This window comes from Anomalospiza imberbis, unplaced genomic scaffold (genome assembly GCF_031753505.1).
Source record: "Anomalospiza imberbis isolate Cuckoo-Finch-1a 21T00152 unplaced genomic scaffold, ASM3175350v1 scaffold_101, whole genome shotgun sequence".
Taxonomy (NCBI): domain Eukaryota; kingdom Metazoa; phylum Chordata; class Aves; order Passeriformes; family Viduidae; genus Anomalospiza; species Anomalospiza imberbis.
This window is the reverse complement of record NW_027099400.1, coordinates 33,554-58,492: the sequence shown is the minus strand read 5'-3', so window position 1 is coordinate 58,492 and position 24,939 is coordinate 33,554. Positions and strand designations below refer to the sequence as shown.

General features: G+C 53.0%; 3 protein-coding genes across 3 annotated transcripts in view; 2 read left to right on the top strand and 1 right to left on the bottom strand.

The window, feature by feature from the left end:
- LOC137465674 (2-hydroxyacyl-CoA lyase 2-like) overlaps positions 1-637 on the top strand; it is a 13,311-nt gene extending 12,674 nt beyond the window's left edge. Inside the window, exon 4 of the mRNA XM_068177733.1 lies at positions 615-637. Coding sequence (XP_068033834.1) covers positions 615-637 — 23 coding nt within the window. The remainder of the gene's footprint in view (positions 1-614) is intronic.
- LOC137465675 (A.superbus venom factor 1-like) overlaps positions 1-23,043 on the top strand; it is a 106,779-nt gene extending 83,736 nt beyond the window's left edge. Inside the window, 1 exon segment of the mRNA XM_068177734.1 lies at positions 23,003-23,043. The gene's annotated coding sequence lies outside the window, so the exon portion shown is untranslated.
- Positions 775-17,553, bottom strand: LOC137465673 (2-hydroxyacyl-CoA lyase 2-like). The gene is given in 8 exon segments (XM_068177732.1): positions 775-875; positions 3,417-3,527; positions 7,711-7,849; positions 11,091-11,192; positions 11,195-11,220; positions 14,061-14,262; positions 16,939-17,013; positions 17,116-17,553. Coding segments are annotated over 8 exon segments (1,194 nt in total).
- Positions 23,044-24,939: the final 1,896 nt, after the last annotated feature.

Genomic DNA, 24,939 nt, shown 5'->3' with positions numbered 1-24,939 from the left:
GGGGAGTTTTGGGGTGGTTTTGGGGTGGTTTTTCGGGGTGTTTTGGGGTGGTTTTTGGGGAATATTTGGGGTGTTTTGGGTCGGTTTTTGGGGAATATTTGGGGTGTTTTGGGGCGGTTTTTGGGGAATATTTGGGGTGTTTTGGGTTGGTTTTTGGGGTGGTTTTTGGGGTATTTTTGGGGTGGTTTTTGGGGTATTTTTGGGGGTGTTTTGGGGTATTTTTGGGGTATTTTTGGGGTGGTTTTGGGGTATTTTTGTGCAGGTTTTTGGGGGTGTTTTTGGGGTGTTTTGGGGTAGATTTGGGATGGTTTTTTGGGTATTTTTGGGGTGTTTTGGGGTTGGTTTTTGGGGTGGTTTTGGGGTGGTTTTTGGGGTATTTTTGGGATATTTTTGGGGTGGTTTTTGGGGAATGTTTGGGGTGTTTGGGGTCGATTTTTGGGGCCGGTTTTTGGGGTATTTTTGGGGTGGTTTGGGGGTGTTTTGGGGTGGTTTTTGGGGTGTTTTGGGGACATTTTTGGGGGTGTTTTTGGGGTGGTTTTTGGGGGTGTTTTGGGTTATTTTTGGGGGGTGTTTTGGGGTGGTTTTGGGGGTATTTTTGGAGTGTTTTGGGGTAGATTTTGGGGTATTTTTGGGGTAGTTTTTGGGGTGTTTTGGGGTGGTTTTGGGGGTGGTTTTGGGGTGGTTATTGGGGTGGTATTTGGGAATTTTTGGGGTATTTGTGGGGAATTTTTGTGCTGGTTTTTGGGGGATTTTTGGGGTATTTTTGTGTTGGTTTTAGGGGTGTTTTGGGTTGGTATTTGCGGGTGTTTTGGGGTATTTTTGTGGTGGTTTTTGGGAATATTTGGGGTGTTTTGGGTCGGTTTTTGGGGTGGTTTCTGGGGTATTTTTGGGGTGGTTGTTGGGGATGTTTTGGGTTGGTTTTTTAGGTATTTTTTGGGTATTTTTGGGATGTGATTTTGGTATTTTTGGGTGGTTTTTGGGGTATTTTTGGGGGTATTTCGGGTTATTTTGGGGTGGTTTTTTGGGGGTGTTTTGGGGTGGTTGGGGTATTTTTGTGGTGGTTATTGGGGGTATTTTTGGTGGGTTTTGGGGTATTTTTGGGGTGGTTTTTGGGGGCGTTTTGGAGTATTTTTGAGGTGGGTTTTCGGGTATTTTTGGGGTGGTTTTTTGGGGTATTTTTGGGGGGTTTTTGGGGTATTTTTGGGGTGTTTTGGGGGTAGATTTTGGGGTATTTTTGGGGTGGTTTTTGGCTTGGTTTTGGGGTGTTTTTTGGGGTGTTTTGGGGTATTTTTGGGGTATTTTTGGGGGGTTTTTGGGGTATTTTTGGGGAATATTTGGGGTGTTTTGGGTCGGTTTTTGGGGTGGTTGTTGGGGTATTTTTGGGGGTGTTTTGGGGTATTTTTGGGGTGTTTTGGGGTTGGTTTTTGGGGTGGTTTTTGGGGTGGTTTTGGGATATTTTTGGGGTGGTTTGGGGGTATTTTTGGGGTCGTTTGGGGGTGTTTTGGGTTATTTTTGGGGGTGTTTTGGGGTGGTTTTTTGGGGAATGTTTGGGGTGTTTGGGGTCGGTTTTTGGGGCCGGTTTTTGGGGTCGGTTTTTGGGGCTGGTTTTTGGGGTGTTTTGGGTTATTTTTGGGGTGTTTTGGGTGGTTTTTGGGGTGTTTTGGGTTATTTTTGGGGTGTTTTGGGGTGGTTTTTGGGGTGTTTTGGGTTATTTTTCGGGTGTTTTGGAGTGGTTTTTGGGGGATTTTTTGGGGCGGTTTTTGGGGAATGTTTGGGGTTATTTTTGGGGGTGTTTTGGGGTGGTTTTTGGGGACATTTTTGGGGTTATTTTTGGGGGTGTTTTGGGGTGGTTGTTGGGGACATTTTGGGGTGTTTTGGGTCGGTTTTTGGGGTGGTTTTTGGGGTGTTTTTGGGGTGTTTTTGGGGTGTTTTGTGGTGGTTTGGGGTATTTTTGGGGTATTTTTGGGGTGGTTTTGGGGGTGTTTTGGGTTGGTTTTTGGGGTGGATTTTGGGGACATTTTTGGGGTGTTTTGGGGGGGCTTTTGGGGACATTTTTGGGGTGTTTTGGGGGGGTTTTGGGGACATTTTTGGGGTGTTTTGGGGCGGTTTTTGGGGTGGTTTTTGGGGTATTTTGGGGGTGGTTTTTGGGGTGGTTCTTGGGGACATTTTTGGGGTGTTTTGGGGTGGTTTTTGGGGACATTTTTGGGGTGTTTGGGGTCGGATGTGGGGTGGTTTTTGGGGTATTTTTGGGGTGGTTTCGGGGTGTTTTGGGGTGGTTTTTGGGGGTGTTTTGGGTTATTTTTGGGGGTGTTTTGGGGTGATTTTTGGGGACATTTTTGGGGTGTTTTGGGGTGGTTTTTGGGGAATGTTTGGGGTGTTTGGGGTCGGTTTTTGGGGTGGTTTTTGTGGTATTTTTGGGGTGGTTTGGGGGTGTTTTGGGGTGGTTTTTGGGGTGTTTTTGGGGTATTTTTGGAGTGTTTTGGAGTGTTTTGGGGTGGTTTTTGGGGATTTTTTGGGGTGTTTTGGGGTGGTTTTTGGGGAATGTTTGGGGTGTTTGGGGTCGGTTTTTGGGGCCGTTTTTTGGGGTGGTTTTGGGGGTATTTTTGGGGTGGTTTGGGGGTGTTTTGGGGTGGTTTTTGGGGGTGTTTTGGGGAGTTTTGGGGTGGTTTTTTGGGGTATTTTTGGGGTGTTTTTTGGGGAATGTTTGGGGTGTTTGGGGTCGGTTTTTGGGGTGGTTTTTGGGGTGGTTTTTGGGGAGGTATTGGGGGTGTTTTGGGGTGTTTTGGGCCGGTTTTTGGGGTATTTTTGGGGGTGTTTTGGGGAGTTTTGGGGTGGTTTTTTGGGGGTGTTTTGGGGTCGGTTTTTGGGGCCGTTTTTGGGGGTGGTTTTGGGGGTATTTTGGCGTGGTTTGGGGGTGTTTTTTGGGGGTGTTTTGGGTTATTTTTGGGGGTGTTTTGGGGTGGTTTGGGGGTGTTTTGGGAATTTTTGGGGACATTTTTGGGGTGTTTTGGGGCGGTTTTTTGGGGAATGTTTGGGGTGTTTGGGGTCGGTTTTTGGGGCCGTTTTTTGGGGTGGTTTTGGGGGTATTTTTGGGGTGGTTTGGGGGTGTTTTAGGGTGGTTTTTGGGGGTGTTTTGGGTTATTTTTGGGGGTGTTTTGGGGTTGGTTTTTGGGGTGGTTTTTGGGGTGGTTTTGGGGTATTTTTGGGGTATTTTTGGGGTGGTTTTTTGGGGGTATTTTTGTGCTGGTTTTTGGGGTATTTTTGGCGTGTTTTGGGGTAGATTTGGGATGTTTTTTTGGGAATTTTTGGGGTGGTTTTGGGGGTATTTTTGGGGTGGTTTGGGGGTGTTTTGGGGTGGTTTTTTGGGGGTGTTTGGGGGTCGGTTTTTGGGGCCGTTTTTTGGGGCGCTTTCTCACCACTGGACGAGTTTCCCCCGCAGCCCCGCGGGGTTTTGGAGCCCAGGAGCTCCTTCTGGACCACGTGGAAGGGGTAGAGGACATCGATGGGCAGCTCCACGAACACGGGGCCTGTGGGGCACCCCAAAATCCCCAAATCCACGGGGGGAACCCCAAAATCCCCTGGGGGGGGGTTGAGATCCCAAATCCCACAGCAGGACCCCAAAAAAACCCAAAAAAACCCAAAAAAAACCAAAAAAACCCAAAAAAAATCCCAAAAAATCTCTGGGAACGGCCCCAAACCCTCCTGAGATGATCCCAAAATTCCATCCCAGGCACCCCAAAAAATCCCAAATCCACGGGGGGAACCCCAAAATCCCTCTGGGGGGGTTGAGACCCCAAATCCCACAGCAGGACCCCAAAAAAACCCAAAAAAACTAAAAAAAAACCCAAAAAACCCACAAAAATCTCAGGGAACAGCCCCAAATCTGTCCCCAAACCCTCCTGAGCTGATCCCAGGCACCCCAAAAAATCCAAATCCACGGGGGGAACCCCAAAATCCCTTCAAGGGGTTTGAGACCCCAAATCCCACAGCAGGACCCCAAAAAAAACCCCAAAAAAACCCAAAAAAAACTAAAAAAAAACCCCAAAAAATCTCTGGGAACGGCCCCAAAGCCGCCTGAGCTGATCCCAAAATTCCATCCCAGGCACCCCAAAAAATCCCAAATCCACGGGGGGAACCCCAAAATCCCTCTGGGGGGGTTGAGACCCCAAATCCCACAGCAGGACCCCAAAAAAACCCAAAAAACTAAAAAAAACCCCAAAAATCCCAAAAAATCTCAGGGAACGGCCCCAAATCTGTCCCCAAACCCTCCTGAGCTGATCCCAGACACCCCAAAAAATCCCAAATCCACGGGGGGAACCCCAAAATCCCTTCAGAGCTTTTGAGACCCCAAATCCCACAGCAGGACCCCAAAAAAACCCAAAAAAAACCCCAAAAAAACCCAAAAAAAACCCCAAAAAAAACCCAAAAAAACCCCAAAAAATCCCAAAAAATCTCTGGGAACGGCCCCAAACCCTCCTGAGCTGATCCCAAAATTCCATCCCAGGCACCCCAAAAAATCCCAAATCCACGGGGGGAACCCCAAAATCCCTCTGGGGGGGTTGAGACCCCAAATCCCACAGCAGGACCCCAAAAAAAACCCAAAAAATCTCCGAAAAAACCCACAAAAATCTCAGGGAACGGCCCCAAATCTGTCCCCAAACCCTCCTGAGCTGAGCCCAGGCACCCCAAAAAATCCCAAATCCAAGGGGGGAACCCCAAAATCCCTTCAAGGGGTTTGAGACCCCAAATCCCACAGCAGGACCCAAAAAAACCCCAAAAAAAACCCAAAAAATAAAAAAAAAAAATCCCAAAAAATCTCTGGGAACGGCCGCAAACCCTCCTGAGCTGATCCCAAAATTCCATCCCAGGCACCCCAAAAATCCCAAATCCACGGGGGAACCCCAAAATCCCTTCAAGGGGTTTGAGACCCCAAATCCCACAGCAGGACCCCAAAAAAAACCCAAAAAAACCCCAAAAAAACTAAAAAAAACCCCAAAAAATCCCAAAAAAATCTCTGGGAACGGCCCCAAAGCCGCCTGAGCTGATCCCAAAATTCCATCCCAGGCACCCCAAAAAATCCCAAATCCACGGGGGGAACCCCAAAATCTCTTCAAGGGGTTTGAGACCCCAAATCCCACAGCAGGACCCCAAAAAAAAACCCAAAAAAACCAAAAAAACCCAAAAAAAACCCCAAAACATCTCTGGGAACGGCCCCAAACCCTCCTGAGCTGATCCCAAAATTCCATTCCCAGACACCCCAAAAAATCCCAAATCCACGGGGGAACCCCAAAATCCCTCTGGGGGGGTTGAGACCCCAAATCCCACAGCAGGACCCCAAAAAAAAAACCCGAAAAAACCCCAAAAAACCCCAAAAAAACCCAAAAAAAACTAAAAAAAAACCCCAAAAAACCCAAAAAAACAAGACCAAAAATCAAAAAGAAACCCCAAAAACCCCAAAATTCCCAAAAGCCGCTGGGATTTCTCCCATCCCGGGGCCGATTTTGGGATCCCAATCCCAAGGAAAATTTGGGATTCCAAGCCCCGGGAATTTTGGGATCCAAATCCCAAGGAAACTTTGGGATTCCGACCTCTGGGAATTTTGGGATTCCGACCTCTGGGAATTTTGGGATTCCGACCCAGGGAAATTTTGGAATTTCAGCCTAGGGAAATTTTGGGATTCCTCCAATCCCAAATTCCCACCCTGGGGCCGATTTTGGGATCCCCATCCCAGGGAAATTTTGGGATCCAAATCCCAGGGAAATTTTGGGATTCCAACCCCCGGGAATTTTGGGATCCCAATCACAGGGAAATTTGGGGATCCCAATCCCAGGGGAAATTTTGGGATCCCAACCTCTGGGAATTTTGGGATTCCGACCTCTGGGAATTTTGGGATTCCGACCCAGGGAAATTTTGGAATTTCAGCCTAGGGAAATTTTGGGATTCCTCCCATCCCAAATTCCCACCCTGGGGACAATTTGGGACCCCAATCCCAAGGAAAATTTGGGATTCCAAGCCCCGGGAATTTTGGGATCCAAATCCCAGGGAAACTTTGGGATTCCAACCTCTGGGAATTTTGGGATTCCGAACCAGGGAAATTTTGGAATTCCAACCCAGGGAAATTTTGGGATCCCCATCCCAGGGAAATTTTAGGATTCCGGCCCTGGGAATTTTGGGATCCAAATCCCAGGGAAATTTTGGGATTCCGACCTCTGGGAATTTTGGGATTCAGACCCAGGGAAATTTTGGGATTCCAACCCTTGGGAATTTTGGGATTCCTCCCATCCCAAATTCCATCCCGGGGCCGATTTTGGGATCCCAATCCCAGGGAAATTTTGGGATTCCTCCCATCCTAAATCCCAACCCTGGAGCTGATTTTGGAACCCCAATCCCAAGGAAATTTTGGGATTTCGACCTCTGGGAATTTTGGGATTCAGACCCAGGGAAATTTTGGGATTCCTCCCACCCCAAATTCCCATCCCGGGGCCGATTTTGGGATCCCAATCCCGGGGAAATTTTGGGATTCCAAATCCCAGGGAAATTTTGGAATTCCAACCCAGGGAAATTTTGGGATCCCAACCTCTGGGAATTTTGGGATTCCGACCCAGGGAAATTTTGGGATTCAGACCCAGGGAAATTTTGGGATTCCTCCCATCCCAAAACTCCTCTCCATCGGAATTTTGGGATTCCGACCTATGGGAAATGTTGGAATTCCAACCCTTGGGAATTTTGGGATTCCTCCCATCCCAAATTCCCATCCCGGGGACGATTTTGGGATCCCCATCCCAGGGAAATTTTGGGATCCCAATCCCAAGGAAATTTTGGGATTCCAACCCCCAGGAATTTTGGGATTCCAACCCAGGGAAATTTTGGGATCCAAATCCCAGGGAAATTTTGGGATTCTGACCTCTGGGAATTTTGGGATTCCGATCTCTGGGAAATTTTGGAACTCCAACCCAGGGAAATTTTGGGATTCCTCCCATCCCAAAACTCCTCTCCATGGGAATTTTGGGATTCCGACCCATGGAAAATTTGGGATTCCAACCCTTGGGAATTTTGGGACTCCTCCCATCCCAAATTCCCATCCCGGGGACGATTTTGGAATCCCAATCCCAGGGAAATTTTGGGATCCCAATCCCAAGGAAAATTTGGGATTCCAAGCCCCGGGAATTTTGGGATCCCCATCCGAAGGAAATTTTGGGATCCAAATCCCAGGGAAATTTTGGGATTCTGACCTCTGGGAATTTTGGAATTCCATCCCAGGGAAATTTTGGGATCCCCATCCCAGGGAAATTTTGGGATTCCTCCCATCCCAAAACTCCTCTCCATGGGAATTTTGGGATTCCGACCTATGGGAAATTTGGGATTCCAACCCTTGGGAATTTTGGGATTCCTCCCATCCCAAATTCCCATCCCGGGGACGATTTTGGGATCCCCATCCCGGGGAAATTTTGGGATTCCAACCCAGGGAAATTCTGGGATTCCTCCCACCCTGAGTCCCCGTTTTTTGGGAATTCTGGGATTCCTCCCTCCCAAATCCCCGTTTTTGGGAATTCTGGGGTTCCTCCCAATGGAAATTCTGGGGTTCCTCCCAATGGAAATTTTGGGATTCCTCCCACCCCGAGTCCCAGTTTTTTGGGAATTCTGGGGTTCCTCCCCCCCCCCCCCAGATCCCGTTTTTTGGGAATTCCGGGAATTCCGGGCTATCCTCACCGGGGGTGCCCTCCATGGCGGCGGCGATGGCGCGGCGCAGGGTGGGGACGATGTCGCGCACGGCGCCGACGGAAAACGCGGATTTGCAGAGGGTGCGGAACAGCGGCAGCTGCGGGATGTCCTGGAGAGCGCCCCGGCCCTGGAATCCCGGAATTCCGGAACGATTCGGGAATTTGGGAATTCGGGAATTCGGGAATGGCACCCGGAACTCGGGATTGGCACCGGGGACTCGGAAATTTGGGAACGGCCAAGGGAATTTGGGAAGAGCGGCAGCTGCGGGATGCCCTGGAGAGCGCCCCGGCCCTGGAATCCCGGAATTCCGGAACGATTCGGGAATTTGGGAATTTGGGAATTCGGGAATGGCACCCGGAACTCGGGATTGGCACCGGGAACTCGGAAATTTGGGAACGGCCAAGGGAATTTGGGAAGAGCGGCAGCTGCGGGATGCCCTGGAGAGCGCCCCGGCCCTGGAATTCCGGAATTCCGGAACGATTCGGGAATTTGGGAATTTGGGAATTCGGGAATGGCACCCGGAACTCGGGATTGGCACCGGGAACTCGGAAATTTGGGAACGGCCAAGGGAATTTGGGAAGAGCGGCAGCTGCGGGATGCCCTGGAGGGCGCCCCGGCCCTGGAATCCCGGAATTATTCGGGAATTTGGGAATTCGGGAATGGCACCGGGAATTTGGGGAATTCAGGAATTTGGAAATTTGGGAATGGGCATTGGCAATTTGGGAATTCAGGAACGGCAAAGGGAATTTGGGAACAGCAGCACCTGAGGGACATCCCGGAGAGAGCCGCGGCCCTGGAATTCGGGAATTTGGGAATTCCAAAATGGCACGGGGAATTTGGGAATGCATCGGGAATTTGGGAATGGGCAGTGGAAATTTGGGAACGGCCAAGGGAATTTGGGAAGAGCGGCAGCTGCCGGATGTCCTGGAGAGCGCCCCGGCCCTGGAATTCCGGAATATTCGGGAATTCGGGAATGGCAAAGGGGAATTTGGGAATGGCACCGGGAATTCAGGAATTTGGGAATGGCATCGAAAATTTGGGAATGGGCACTGGGAATTTGGGATTGGCACCAGGAACTCAGGAATTCGGGAATTCCGGAATTCCAGAATTTGGGAATGGCAAAGGGAATTTGGGAATGGGCATTGAAAATTCGGGAATGGGCATCAGGAATTCGGGAAGAGCATCGGGAATCTGGGAATTCAGGAATTTGGGAATTCAGGAATTCGGGAATGGCGTCAGGAATTTGGGAATTCAGGAATCCAGGAATGGCAGCAGGAATTTGGGAATTCAGGATTTTGGAAATTCGGGAATTCAGGATTTTGGGAATAGGGATTTTGGGAATTCGGGAGCGGCGGCGGGAATTTGGGAATTCAGGGTTTTGGAAATTCGGGAATTCAGGATTTTGGGAATAGGAATTTTGGGAATTCGGGAGCGGCGGCGGGGAATTTGGGAATTCAGGATTTTGGAAATTCAGGAGTTCGGGAATTCGGGATTTTGGGAATTTGGGAATTCATGAGTCCTGGAACTCGGGAGTGGCGGCGGGAATTGGGGAATTCGGGATTTCGGGAATTCGGGATTTCGGGAATTCGGGAGCGGCGGTGGGAATTTGGGAATTCGGGATTTCGGGAATTTGGGAATCCGGGGAATGGCAGCGGGAATTTGGGAATTCGGGATTTCGGGAATGGCAGTGGGGAGCCGGGAATTCAGGATTTTGGGAATTCAGGAATTTGGGATTTTGGGAATTCGGGAGGGAGAATTTGGGGAATTTGGAATTTCGGGAATTCGGGAGCGGCAGCAGGAATTCGGGAATTTGGGATTTCGGGAATTCAGGAGAGGCGGCGGGAATTTGGGAATTCGGGATTTCAGGAATTCGGGAGTGGCAGCGGGAATTTGGGAATTCGGGATTTCAGGAATTCGGGAGCGGCGGCGGGAATTCGGGAATTCGGGAGCGGCAGCGGGAATTCGGGGATTTCGGGAATTCGGGAGCGGCGGTGAGAATTTGGGAATTGGGGATTTCGGGAACTCGGGAGTGGTGGTGGGAATTTGGGAATTCAGGAATTTGGATTTTGGGAATTCGGGATTTCAGGAATTCGGGAGCAGCGGCGGGCAGCCGGAAGTCGGGATTTCGGGAGCGGCGTCAGGAATTCGGGATTTTGGGAACTCGGGAGTGGCGGTGGGAATTTGGGAATTCAGAAATTTGGGATTTCGGGAATTCGGGATTTCAGGAATTCGGGAGCAGCGGTGGGCAGCCAGGAAGTCGGGATTTCGGGAGCGGCGGTGGGATTTTGGGATTTCGGGAATTCGGGAGCGGCGGCAGGAATTGGGGAATTGGGGATTTCGGGAATTCGGGAGCAGTGGCAGGAATTTGGGATTTTGGGAATTCGGGAGCGGTGGCAGGAATTCGGGAATTGGGGAATTGGGGATTTCGGGAGTGGCAGTGGGCAGGTGGGAATTGGGGAATTCGGGAATTCGGGAGCGGCAGCGGGAATTTGGGAATTGGGGATTTCGGGAATTCAGGAGCGGCGGCGGGAATTGGGGAATTCAGAAATTTGGGATTTCGGGAATTCAGGATTTCGGGAATTCGGGAGCGGCGGCAGGAATTGGGGATTTCGGGAATTCTGGGAGCGGCGGCGGGAATTTGGGAATTCAGAAATTTGGGATTTCGGGAATTCAGGATTTCAGGAATTCGGGAGCAGCGGTGGGCAGCCGGGAAGTCGGGATTTCGGGATTTTGGGATTTCGGGATTTCGGGAGCGGCGGCGGGCAGGCGGGATTTCGGGATTTCGGGATTTCGGGATTTCGGGATTTCGGGAGCGGCGGCGGGCAGGCGGGATTTCGGGATTTCGGGAATTGGGGATTTCGGGAGCGGCGGCGGGCAGGCGGGATTTCGGGATTTCAGGATTTCGGGATTTTGGGATTTTGGGATTTCGGGATTTCGGGATTTCGGGTTTTCGGGATTTCGGGATTTCGGGATTTTGGGATTTCGGGGAGCGGCGGCGGGCAGGCGGGATTTCGGGATTTCGGATTTTGGGATTTCGGGATTTCGGGATTTTGGGATTTCGGATTTCGGGATTTCGGGAGCGGTGGCGGGCAGGTGGGATTTAGGGATTTCGGGATTTCGGGATTTCGGGAGCGGCGGCGGGCAGGCGGGATTTCGGGATTTTGGGATTTCGGGATTTCGGGATTTCGGGATTTTGGGATTTCGGGATTTCGGGATTTCGGGAGCGGCGGCGGGCAGGCGGGATTTCGGGATTTTGGGATTTCGGGATTTCGGGATTTCGGGATTTCGGGATTTTGGGATTTCGGGATTTCGGGATTTCGGGATTTGGGGATTTCGGGAGCGGCGGCGGGCAGGCGGGAGGTGCCCACCTTCTGCAGGGTGGCGGCGGCGCCGGCCAGCAGCAGCAGGGGCGACTCGGCCATCTGGGCGTTCTTGACGGCCGTCACCGCGTTGGTGACACCGGGGCCCGCGGGGTGACGGCGGCGACGCCGATGCGGCCTGCGGGGACAGCGCGGGGGCTGGCGGTGGCGCCAAGGTGGCACCAAGGTGGCACCAAGGTGGCACCAAGGTGGCATCATGGTGGCACCAAGATGGCGCCAAGATGACGTCAAGGTGGCATCATGGTGGCATCATGGTGGCACCAAGGTGGCATCATGGTGGCACCAAGGTGGCATCATGGTGGCATCATGGTGGCACCAAGGTGGCATCATGGTGGCATCATGGTGGCACCAAGATGGCGCCAAGGTGGCACCAAGATGGCACCAAGGTGGCGCCAAGGTGGCACCAAGGTGGCGCCAAGATGACATCATGGTGGCACCAAGATGGCTTTAAGATGGCACCAAGATGACATCAAGGTGGCACAAAGATGGCTGCATGGTGGCACCAAGATGGCTGCATGGTGGCGCCAAGATGACATCATGATGACATCATGGTGGCACCAAGATGGCGCCAAGGTGGCACAAAGATGGCGCCAAGATGACGTCAAGGTGGCATCAAGGTGGCACCAATATGGCTGCATGCTGGCACCAAGATGGCGCCAAGATGGCACCAAGATGGCGCCAAGATGACGTCAAGGTGGCATCAAGGTGGCACCAAGATGGCGCCAAGATGACATCAAGGTGGCACCAAGGTGGCACCAAGATGGCGCCAAGATGACATCATGGTGGCACCAAGATGGCTGCATGGTGGCACCAATATGGCTCCAAGGTGGCGCCAAGATGACATCATGATGACATCATGGTGGCTCCAAGGTGGCATCATGGTGGCACCAAGATGGCGCCAAGGTGGCACAAAGATGGCGCCAAGATGACGTCAAGGTGGCATCATGGTGGCATCATGGTGGCATCATGGTGGCACCAAGATGACGCCAAGGTGGCATCATGGTGGCGCCAAGATGACGTCAAGGTGGCATCAAAGTGGCTCCAAGGTGGCACCAAGATGGCTGCATGGTGGCACCAAGGTGGCTCCATGATGACATCATGGTTGCACCAAGGTGGCATCAAGGTGGCACCTAGATGGCTGCATGTTGGCACCAAGGTGGCGCCAAGATGACATCATGGTGGCATCATGTGGCACCAAGATGGCCGCATGGTGGCACCACAGTGGCTCCAAGGTGGCATCAAGGTGGCACCAAGATGACGCCAAGGTGACATCATGGTGGCACCAAGATGGCTGCATGCTGGCACCAATATGGCTCCAAGGTGGCGCCAAGATGACATCATGGTGGCACCAAGATGGCTTTAAGATGGCTCCAAGGTGGCATCAAGGTGGCACCAAGATGGCTGCATGGTGGCACCAAGATGGCTTTAAGATGGCTTCAAGATGACATCAAGGTGGCACCAAGATGGCTGCATGGTGGCACCAAGGTGGCTCCAAGATGACATCAAGGTGGCACCAAGATGGCTGCATGGTGGCACCAAGATGGCGCCAAGGTGACATCATGGTGGCACCAAGATGGCTTCAAGATGGCACCAAGATGACGTCAATGTGGCACCAAGATGGCTGCATGGTGGCACGAATATGGGTCCAAGGTGGCACCAATATGGGTCCAAGGTGGCACCAAGATGACATCATGGTGGCATCAATATGGCTCCAAGATGACATCATGGTGGCACCAAGGTGGCTGCATGGTGGCACCAAGATGACACCAAGATGACATCATGGTGGCACCAAGGTGGCTGCATGGTGGCACCAAGGTGGCACCAAGATGGCTCCAAAGTGGCATCATGGATGGATTTGATCCAGGAGGGGACAAACGGGGACAAATCCCACCCTGGACATCCCAAAGATCTTGGAACCCTCTCAGGTCATCCAGGACCTGATGACACCTAAAACCCTCTGGAGATGTTGACCATGGGGCCACCTCCATCCCTTGGGGACAAATGGGGACAAATCCCACCCTGGACATCCCAAAGCCCTCTCAGATCACCTGGGATGGACATCCCAAGGTGATGTCATCAGGACCTGATGACACCTAAAACCCTCTGGAGATGTTGGGGACAACATCTCCACCTCCATCCCGTGGGGACAAATGGGGACAAATCCCACCCTGGACATCCCAAAGCCCTCTCTGATCACCTGGGATGGACATCCCAAAAGTCTTGGAACCCTCTCAGGTCATCCAGGACCTGATGACACCTAAAACCCTCTGGAGATGTTGGCCGTGGGGCCACCTCCATCCCTTGGGGACAAATGGGGACAAATCCCACCCTGGACATCCCAAAGCCCTCTCAGATCACCTGGGATGGACATCCCAAAAGTCTTGGAACCCTCTCAGGTCACCCAGGACCTGCCAAGGTGGGACACCCCAAAACCTTCTGGAGATGTTGGCCATGGGGCCACCTCCATCCCTTGGGGACAAACGGGGACAAATCCCACCCTGGACATCTCAAGATCTTGGAACCCTCTCAGGTCATCCAGGACCTGATGACACCTAAAACCCTCTGGAGATGTTGACCATGGGGCCACCTCCATCCCTTGGGGACAAACGGGGACAAATCCCACCCTGGACATCCCAAAGCCCTCTCAGATCACCTGGGATGGACATCCCAAGGTGATGTCATCAGGACCTGATGACACCTAAACCCTCTGGAGATGTTGACCATGGGGCCACCTCCATCCCGTGGGGACAAATCCCACCCTGGACATCCCAAAGCCCTCTCAGATCACCTGGGATGGACATCCCAAAAGTCTTGGAACCCTTTCAGGTCACCCAGGACCTGCCAAGGTGGGACACCCCAAAACCCTCTGGAGATGTTGGCCATGGGGCCACCTCCATCCCTTGGGGACAAAAGGGGACAAATGAGGACAAACCCCCCCGAGATGTCCCCGGCGCTGACCTGAGAGCCGCGACACGGCGTCGGCGGCGAAGACGGCGGTGGCCTCGTGGCGCGTGTCCACCACGCGGATGCCGATCTTCTCGCAGGCCACCAGCACGGGCGAGATGTGGCCACCGGGCAGCGTGAACAGGAACCGCACGCCGTGGGCTCGCAGCACCTCGGCCACCAGCTCACCGCCGTGACGGGGACTCGTCGTGTCCACCTGTGGTCACCACGGGGCCACCGTGAGGTCAGCGGTGACACCTGTCCTCAGTGTCCTCCATCCCACCGGTGACACCTGTCCTCAGTGTCCTCCATCCCACCGGTGTCCCCAATGTCCTCCATCCCACCGGTGTCACCTGTCCTCAGTGTCCTCCATCCCACCAGTGTCACCTGTCCTCAGTGTCCTCCATCCCACCGGTGTCCTCAGTGTCCTCCATCCCACCGGTGTCCCCAATGTTCTCCATCCCACCGGTGTCACCTGTCCTCAGTGTCCTCCATCCCACCGGTGTCACCTGTCCACAATGTTCTCCATCCCACCGGTGTCCTCAGTGTCCTCCATCCCACCAGTGTCCCCAATGTTCTCCATCCCACCGGTGTCCTCAGTGTCCTCCATCCCACCAGTGTCACCTGTCCTCAGTTTCCTCCATCCCACCGGTGTCACCTGTCCTCAGTGTCCTCCATCCCACCGGTGTCCCCAATGTCCTCCATCCCACCGGCGTCACCTGTCCTCAATGTTCTCCATCCCACCGGTGTCCTCAGTGTCCTCCATCCCACCGGTGACACCTGTCCCCAATGTCCTCCATCCCACCGGTGTCACCTGTCCTCAGTGTCCTCCATCCCACCGGTGTCACCTGTCCTCAGTGTCCTCCATCCCACCGGTGTCACCTGTCCCCAATGTTCTCCATCCCACCGGTGTCACCTGTCCTCAGTGTCCTCCATCCCACCGGTGTCCCCAGTGTCCTCCATCCCACCGGTGTCACCTGTCCCCAATGTTCTCCATCCCACCGGTGACACCTGTCCTCAGTGTTCTCCATCCCACCGGTGTCCCCAGGGTTCTCCATCCCACCGGTGTCACCTGTCTCCAGTGTCCTCCATCCCACCGGTGTCACCTGTCCTCAGTGTCCTCCATCCCACCGGTGCCACCTGTCCTCAGTTTCCTCCATCCCACCGGTGTCACCTGTCCCCAATGTTCTCCATCCCACCGGTGTCCTCAGTGTCCTCCATCCCACCGGTGTCCTCAGTGTCCTCCATCCCACCAGTGTCCTCAGTTTCCTCCATCCCACCGGTGTCACCTGTCCTCAGTTTCCTCCATCCCACCGGTGTCACCTGTCCCCAATGTTCTCCATCCCACCGGTGTCCTCAGTGTCCTCCATCCCACCGGTGTCACCTGTCCTCAGTGTTCTCCATCCCACCGGTGTCACCTGTCCTCAGTGTCCTCCATCCCACCGGTGTCACCTGTCCTCAGTGTCCTCCATCCCACCGGTGTCACCTGTCTCCAGTGTCCTCCATCCCACCGGTGTCCCCAATGTTCTCCATCCCACCAGTGTCACCTGTCCTCAGTGTCCTCCATCCCACCGGTGTCCCCAATGTTCTCCATCCCACCGGTGTCCCCAATGTTCTCCATCCCACCGGTGTCCCCAATGTTCTCCATCCCACCGGTGTCACCTGTCCTCAGTGTCCTCCATCCCACCGGTGTCACCTGTCCTCAGTTTCCTCCATCCCACCGGTGTCCTCAGTGTCCTCAGTTTCCTCCATCCCACCGGTGTCCTCAGTGTCCTCAGTGTCCTCCATCCCACCGGTGTCACCTGTCCTCAGTGTCCTCCATCCCACCGGTGTCACCTGTCCTCAGTGTCCTCCATCCCACCGGTGTCACCTGTCCCCAATGTTCTCCATCCCACCGGTGTCACCTGTCCTCAGTGTCCTCCATCCCACCGGTGTCCCCAGTGTCCTCCATCCCACCGGTGTCACCTGTCCCCAATGTTCTCCATCCCACCGGTGTCACCTGTCCCCAGTGTCCTCCATCCCACCGGTGTCCTCAGTGTCCTCCATCCCACCGGTGTCACCTGTCCTCAGTGTCCTCCATCCCACCGGTGTCACCTGTCCTCAGTTTCCTCCATCCCACCGGTGTCCTCAGTGTCCTCAGTTTCCTCCATCCCACCGGTGTCCTCAGTGTCCTCAGTTTCCTCCATCCCACCGGTGTCCTCAGTGTCCTCAGTGTCCTCCATCCCACCGGTGTCCTCAGTGTCCTCCATCCCACCGGTGTCACCTGTCCTCAGTGTCCTCCATCCCACCGGTGTCCCCAATGTCCTCCATCCCACCGGCGTCACCTGTCCTCAATGTTCTCCATCCCACCGGTGTCCTCAGTGTCCTCCATCCCACCGGTGTCACCTGTCCTCAGTGTCCTCCATCCCACCGGTGTCACCTGTCCTCAGTGTCCTCCATCCCACCGGTGTCCCCAATGTTCTCCATCCCACCGGTGTCACCTGTCCTCAGTGTCCTCCATCCCACCGGTGACACCTGTCCCCAATGTCCTCCATCCCACCGGTGTCACCTGTCCTCAGTGTCCTCCATCCCACCGATGTCACCTGTCCTCAGTGTCCTCCATCCCACCGGTGTCCTCAGTGTCCTCCATCCCACCGGTGTCACCTGTCCTCAGTTTCCTCCATCCCACCGGTGTCCTCAGTGTCCTCCATCCCACCGGTGTCACCTGTCCTCAGTGTCCTCCATCCCACCGGTGTCCTCAGTGTCCTCCATCCCACCGGTGTCACCTGTCCTCAGTGTCCTCCATCCCACCAGTGTCCTCAGTTTCCTCCATCCCACCGGTGTCACCTGTCCTCAGTTTCCTCCCATCTTCAATGTCCCCAAGGTCCCCAAGGTCCCCCCATTGTCCCCAGACCTTGTGGAACAGGCAGTAGAGGAGCCCGAGGCACTGGGCCACCACCAGCAGGACCAGGGCCACCAGGGCCACCAGCCCGGCACAGGCACAGCCCAGCCCGGCCACCAAATCCATGGCAGGAGCTGCAAGACAACGGGGCCACCGTGGGAACCCTGGGGACACCGGGGGGACCACCAGGGCCACCAGGAACCACCTGGGGCCACCAGGAACCCATCGGGGCCACCAGGAACCACCTGGGGCCACCGTGGGAACCCTGGGGACACCGGGGGGACCACCAGGGCCACCAGGAACCACCTGGGGCCACCAGGAACCACCCGGGGCCACCAGGAACTGCTTGGGGCCACCAGGAACCACCTGGGGCCACCAGGAACCACCTGGGGGCACCAGGAACTGCTTGGGCCACCAGGAACCACCTGGGGCCACCAGGAACCCATCGGGGCCACCAGGAACCACCTGGGGCCACCATGGGAACCTTGGGGACACCGGGGGGACCACCAGGGCCACCAGGAACCCATCAGGGCCACCAGGAACCACCTGGGGCACCATGGGAACCTTAGGGACACCGGGGTGACCACCAGGGCCACCAGGAACCACCTGGGGCCACCAGGAACCCATCGGGGCCACCAGGAACCACCTGGGGCCACCATGGGAACCTTGGGGACACCGGGGGACCACCAGGGCCCACCAGGAACCCATCAGGGCCACCAGGAACCACCCGGGGCCACCAGGAACCACCTGGGGCCACCATGGGAACCTTGGGGAACACCGGGGGGACCACCAGGGCCACCAGGAACCACCTGGGGCCACCAGGAACCCATCGGGGCCACCAGGAACCACCTGGGGCCACCGTGGGAACCCTGGGGACACCGGGGGGACCACCAGGGCCACCAGGAACCCATCAGGGCCACCAGGAACCACCCGGGGCCACCAGGAACCACCTGGGGCCACCATGGGAACCTTGGGGACACCGGGGGACCACCAGGGCCACCAGGAACCACCTGGGGCCACCAGGAACCACCCGGGGCCACCAGGAACTGCTTGGGGCCAGCAGGAACCACCTGGGGCCACCAGGAACCACCTGGGGACACCAGGAACCACCTGGGGCCACCAGGAACCACCTGGGGCCACCAGGAACCCATCGGGGCCACCAGGAACTGCTTGGGGCCAGCAGGAACCACCTGGGGCCACCAGGAACTGCTTGGGGCCACCAGGAACCCATCAGGGCCACCAGGAACCACCTGGGGCCACCAGGAACCACCCGGGGCCACCAGGAACTGCTTGGGGCCACCAGGAATGACAGGGAATTAATTGAACCCCGTTTGATTAATTAGGCTGGATTAATGAAACTGGATTAATTAAACTCTGGGTTAATTAAACTCTGGGTTAATTAAACTCTGGATTAATTAAACTCTGGATTAATTAAGCTCTGGGTTAATTAAGCTCTGGGTTAATTAAACTCTGGATTAATTAAGCTCTGGGTTAATTAAACTCTGGGTTAATTAAACCCAGTTTAATTAATTAGGCTGGATTAATTAAACTCTGGATTAATTAAGATCTGGATTAATTAAGGTCTGGGTTAATTAAACTCTGGGTTAATTAACCTCTGGATTAATTAACCTCTGGATTAATTAAACTCTGGATTAATTAAACTCTGGATTAATTAAACTCTGGATTAATTAAACTCTGGGTTAATTAAGCTCTGGATTAATTAAACTCTGGATTAATTAAGCTCTGGATTAATTAAACTCTGGATTAATTAAACTCTGGATTAATTAAACTCTGGGTTAATTAAACTCTGGGTTAATTAACCTCTGGATTAATTAACCTCTGGATTAATTAAACTCTGGATTAATTAAACTCTGGGTTAATAAAACTCTGGATTAATTAAGCTCTGGATTAATTAAACTCTGGATTAATTAAACTCTGGGTTAATTAAGCTCTGGATTAATTAAACTCTGGGTTAATTAAACTCTGGATTAATTAAACTCTGGATTAATTAAACTCTGGGTTAATTAAGCTCTGGATTAATTAAGCTCTGGATTAATTAAACTCTGGATTAATTAAACTCTGGATTAATTAAACTCTGGGTTAATTAAGCTCTGGATTAATTAAACTCTGGATTAATTAAGCTCTGGATTAATTAAACTCTGGATTAATTAAACTCTGGATTAATTAAACTCTGGGTTAATTAAACTCTGGGTTAATTAAACTCTGGATTAATTAAGCTCTGGATTAATTAAACTCTGGATTAATTAAACTCTGGATTAATTAAGCTCTGGATTAATTAAACTCTGGATTAATTAAACTCTGGATTAATTAAGCTCTGGATTAATTAAGATCTGGATTAATTAAACTCTGGGTTAATTAAGCTCTGGGTTAATTAAGATCTGGATTAATTAAACTCTGGGTTAATTAAACTCTGGGTTAATTAAACTCTGGGTTAATTAACACTGGATTAATTAAACTCTGGGTTAATTAAACTCTGGGTTAATTAAACTCTGGGTTAATGAACCCTGTTTAATTAATTAGATTCATTAAACTCTGGGTTAATTAAGCTCTGGATTAATTACGCTCTGGATTAATTAAACTCTGGGTTAATTAAGATCTGGATTAATTAAACTCTGGATTAATTAAACTCTGGGTTAATTAAACTCTGGATTAACTGAAACCTGTTTAATGAATTAATTAAACTCTGGGATTAATTAAACTCTGGATTAATTAAACTCTGGGTTAATTAAGATCTGGATTAATTAAACACTGGATTAATTAAACTCTGGGTTAATTAAACTCTGGATTAATTAAGCTCTGGGTTAATTAAACTCTGGATTAGTTAAAATCTGGATTAATTAAACTCGGGATTAATTAAACCCAGTTTAATTAATTAGGCTGGATTAATTAAACTCTGGATTAATTAAACCCAGTTTAACCAGGCCCAGTTTATCCAGGTCCCCACACCCCGCCCACATAATTTGCATAACCATGTCTCATTTGCATACAGAGCCCACGCCGTAGCTCATTTGCATAATCCCAGCTCATTTGCATGATCCAAACTCATTTGCATAATCCCAGCTCATTTGCATAATCCAAACTCATTTGCATAATCCCAGCTCATTTGCATGATCCCAGCTCATTTGCATAATCCCAGCTCATTTGCATGATCTCAGCTCATTTGCATGATCCCAGCTCATTTGGCATGATCCCAGCTCATTTGCATAATCCCAGGCAGGCCTAATGACCCTAACGAAGTTTCGCCCCCGCCCCGCGCCCAAAGCGGGGAGAAATCCCCAAATTTGGGGTGAAAAAACACAAAATTCGGGGGAAAAAAAACCAAAATTTGGGTAAAAAACCACAAAATTTGGGTAAAAATCCAAAATTTGGGTTAAAAAAACCCCAGAATTTGGGTTAAAAAAACCAAAATTTGGGCAAAAAATCCAAAATTTGGGTGAAAAAAACCCCAAAATTCAGGTTAAAAAAACCCAAAATTGGGTAAAAAAACCAAAATTTGGGCAAAAAATCCAAAATTTGGGAAAAAAACCCCAAAATTCAGGTTAAAAAAAACCCAAAATTGGGTATAAAAAACCAAAATTCGGGTAAAAATTCCCAAATTTGGGGGAAAAAAACCCAAAATTCGGGTTAAAAACCACAAAATTTGGGTTAAAAAAACCCCAAAATTTGGGTTAAAAAATCCCAAAATTCGGGTTAAAAAAACCCCAAAATTTGGGTGAAAAACCACAAAATTTGGGTGAAAAAAACCAAAAATTGGGCAAAAATCCGAAATTTGGGAAAAAAACCCAGAATTGGGAAAAAAACCCAAAATTCGGGTAAAAAAACCCCAAATTTGGATTAAAAAATCCCAAATTCGGGTTAAAAAACCCCCCAAATTTGGATAAAAAAAAAATCCCAAAATTCGGGTAAAATATCCCAAAATTCGGGTGAAAAACCACAAAATTTGGGCAAAAATCCAAAATTTGAGTAAAAATTCCAAAATTTGAGTGAAAAAAACCCCAAATTCGGATTAAAAAAAAATCACAAAATTCGGGTAAAAAAATCCCAAATTTGAGTAAAAAAAACCACCAAAATTCGGGTAAAAAAACCAAAATTCTGGTAAAAAATCCCAAATTTGGGTAAAATTCCCAAATTTGGGTAAAAAACCCCAAAATTTGGATAAATAACCCCCAAAATTCGGGTAAAAAAAACCCCAAAATTCGGGTTAAAAAAACCCCAAATTTGGGGAAAAAACCCCCAAATTTGGGGAAAAAACCCCAAATTTGGGGAAAAATATCCCAAAATTCGGGTAAAAAATCCCAAATTTGGGTGAAAAAAACCCAAAATTCAGGTCAAAAAACCTCAAAATTCGGGTAAACATCACAAATTTGGGTGAAAAACCCCAAAATTCGGGTAAAAAAACCCCCAAATTCGGGTAAAAAACCCCAAAATTCGGGGTTAAAAAATCCCAAATTTGGGGAAAAAAATCCCCAAATTTGGGAAAAAAATCCCAAATTGGGAAAAAAAACCACCAAAATTCGGGTAAAAATCCCCAAATTTGGGAAAAAAATCCTGATTTTGGGTAACAAACGCCCCCGTCCCCAAGGCCACCCCGACTGTCACCTGTGTCCCCAGGGCCACCCCCTGTGTCCCCTCTGTGTCCCCAGAGCCACCCCCTGTGTCCCCTCTGTGTCCCCTCCTTGTCCCCGTGTCCCCTCTGTGTCCCCGTGTCCCCAAGGCCACCCTCCGTGTCCTCCCTGTGTCCCCTCTGGGTCCCCAATGCCACCCCCCGTGTCCCCTCCATGTCCCCGTGTCCCCCCTGTGTCCCAAATGCCACCCCCTGTGTCCCCTCTGTGTCCCCTCTGTGTCCCCAAGGCCACCCCTGTGTCCTCCTCGTGTCCCCTCCGTGTCCCCGTGTCCCCAAGGCCACCCCCTGTGTCCTCTCCGTGTCCCCCCCGTGTCCCCAAGGCCACCCCCTGTGTCCCCTCCGTGTCCCCGTGTCCCCAATGCCACCCCCGTGTCCCCTCCGTGTCCCCAAATGCCACCCCCTGTGTCCCCCCCATGTCCCCTCTGTGTCCCCAATGCCACCCCCCGTGTCCTCCTCGTGTCCCCTCCGTGTCCCAAGGCCACCCCCCGTGTCCCCCCCGTGTCCCCTCCATGTCCCCCCCGTGTCCCCTCCGTGTCCCCGTGTCCCCAATGCCACCCCCCGTGTCCCCTCCTTGTCCCCATGTCCCCCCCATGTCCCCGTGTCCCCAGGGCCACCCCCCCACTGTCCCGTGTCCCCTCCATGTCCCCTCTGTGTCCCCAATGCCACCCCTCGTGTCCCCTCCTTGTCCCCGTGTCCTCCCCGTGTCCCCCCCATGTCCCCCCCGTGTCCCCAGGGCCACCCCCCACTGTCCCTTGTCCCTGTGTCCCCTCTGTGTCCCCAATGCCACCCCCCGTGTCCCCTCCTTGTCCCCGTGTCCTCCTCGTGTCCCCTCCGTGTCCCCAAGGCCACCCCCGTGTCCCCTCCATGTCCCCCCCGTGTCCCCTCTGTGTCCCCGTGTCCCCTCCTTGTCCCTGTGTCCCCAAGGCCACTCCCCGTGTCCCCCCCGTGTCTCCGTGTCCCCTCTGTGTCCCCAATGCCACCCCCCGTGTCCCCCCCGTGTCCCCTCTGGGTCCCCAATGCCACCCCCCGTGTCCCCTCTGTGTCCCCGTGTCCCCCCCGTGTCCCCAGGGCCACCCCCCACTGTCCCTTGTCCCCGTGCCCCCTCCGTGTCCCCCTCGTGTCCCCTCTGTGTCCCCAATGCCACCCCTCGTGTCCCCTCCGTGTCTCCGTGTCCTCCCCGTGTCCCCAGGGCCACCCCCCATTGTCCCGTGTCCCCGTGTCCCAAATGCCACCCCCTGTGTCCCCTCCGTGTCCCCTCTGTGTCCCCAGTGCCACCCCCCGTGTCCCCTCCGTGTCCCCTCCGTGTCCCCAAAGCCACGCCCCCACTGTCCCTTGTCCCCGTGTCCCCTCCCCCGATCCCGGGACCCCCCCCGCGATGTCCCCCAACCCCCCCCAAATGTCCCCAACCCCCCCCCCCCAGGCGTCCCCAAGTGTCCCCACCCTCCTCAGGTGTCCCCAACCCCCCCCAGGTGTCCCCAAGTGTCCTCGATGTCCCCAACCCCCCCCCGATGTCCCCAACCCCCCCTCAGTGTCCCCAACCCCCCCCAGGTGTCCCCAAATGTCCCCAACCCCCCCCAGGTGTCCCCAAGTGTCTCGATGTCCCCAACCCCCCCTCAGTGTCCCCAACCCCCCCCAGGTGTCCCCACCCCCCCCAAATGTCCCCAACCCCCCCCAGGTGTCCCCTCACCTGCCGTACCCGGAAGTGCTCGCTTCCGGGTTGGCGCGCTGACGTCACGGACGCGCGCCCCGACGCGCGGCGGGATTGGTGGGCTGGGAAAGGGGCGGGGTGGAAGGGGAGGGGCGGGGGGAAGTGGGCGGGGCGATGGGGAGGGGGTCCCGCTTTTGGGGGGGGTCTCGTTTTTTGGGGGTCTCGTTTTTGGGGGGGTCTCGTTTTTGGGGGGTCTCGTTTTTTTGGGGGGTCTCGTTTTTGGGGGGGTCTCGTTTTTTGGGGGGGTCTCGTTTTTGGGGAGGTCTCGTTTTTGGGGGGGTCTCGTTTTTTGGGGGGGTCTCGTTTTTTTGGGGGGTCTCGTTTTTGGGGGGGTCTCGTTTTTGGGGGGTCTCGTTTTTTGGGGGGGTCTCGTTTTTTGGGGGGGGTCTCGTTTTTTGGGGGGTCTCGTTTTTGGGGGGGTCTCGTTTTTGGGGGTGGTCTCGTTTTTTTGGGGTTCTCGTTTTTGGGGGGTCTCGTTTTTTTGGGGGGGTCTCATTTTTGGGGGGATCTCCCATTTTGGGGGGGTCTCGTTTTTAAGGGGGGGTCTCGTTTTTTTTGGGGGGTCTCGTTTTTGGGGGGTCTCGTTTTTGGGGGGGTCTCGTTTTTTTTGGGGGTCTCCATTTTGGGGAGGTCTCGTTTTTTGGGGGGGTCTCTTTTTGGGGGGGGTCTCGTTTTTTGGGGGGTCTCCCATGGGGGGGGTCTCCCATTTTTGGGGGGGTCTCGTTTTTTGGGGGGTCTCGTTTTTGGGGGGTCTCGTTTTTGGGGGGCTCTCGTTTTTTGGGGGGGACTCCCACATTGGGGGGTCTCGTTTTTGAGGGGGGTCTCGTTTTTTTGGGGGGTCTCATTTTTGGGAGGATCTCCCATTTTGGGGGGGTCTCGTTTTTGGGGGGTCTCGTTTTTTTGGGGGGGTCTCGTTTTTGGGGGGTCTCGTTTTTGGGGGGGGTCTCATTTTGGGGGGGCTTCACTTGGGGGGGTGTCGTTTTTGGGGGATTCTCCCATTTTTGGGGGGCTTTATTTGGGGGGGGTCGCATTTTTGGGGGGGCTTCACTTGGGAGGGGTCCCATTTTTTGGGGGGGTCCCATTTTGGGGGTCTCGTTTTTGGGGGGTGTCTCCCATTTGGGGGGGGCATTTTTGGGGGGGTCCCGTTTTTGGGGGGGGTCCCATTTTGGGGTTTTTTGGGGGGGGTCCCATTTTGGGGTTTTTTTGGGGGGTCCCATTTTGGGTTTTTTGGGGTTCCCATTTTGGGTTTTTTTGGGGGGTCCCATTTTGGGTTTTTTTTTTGGGGGGGTCCCATTTTGGGGTTTTTTTGGGGGTCCCATTTAGGGTTTTTTTTGGGGGTCCCATTTTGGGGTTTTTTGGGGTTCCCATTTTTTGGAGGTTTCGGGGTTTTTTTGGGGGCTGTGGGTTTTTGGGGTCCCTTTGTTTTGGGGGGGTTGGGTTTTTTTGGGGGTCCCATTTTGGGGGGTTTGGGGGTTTTTGGGGTCCCGTTTTGGGGAGATTTGGGGTTTTTTTGGGGGGTCCGATTTGGGTTTTTTTGGGGGTCCCATTTTGGGGGGGTTGGGTCTTTTTGGGGTGGATTGGGTTTTTTTGGGGTCCCATTTTGGGGGGTTGGGTCTTTTTGGGGGGGATTGGGTTTTTTTGGGGGGGGTTGGGGTTTTTT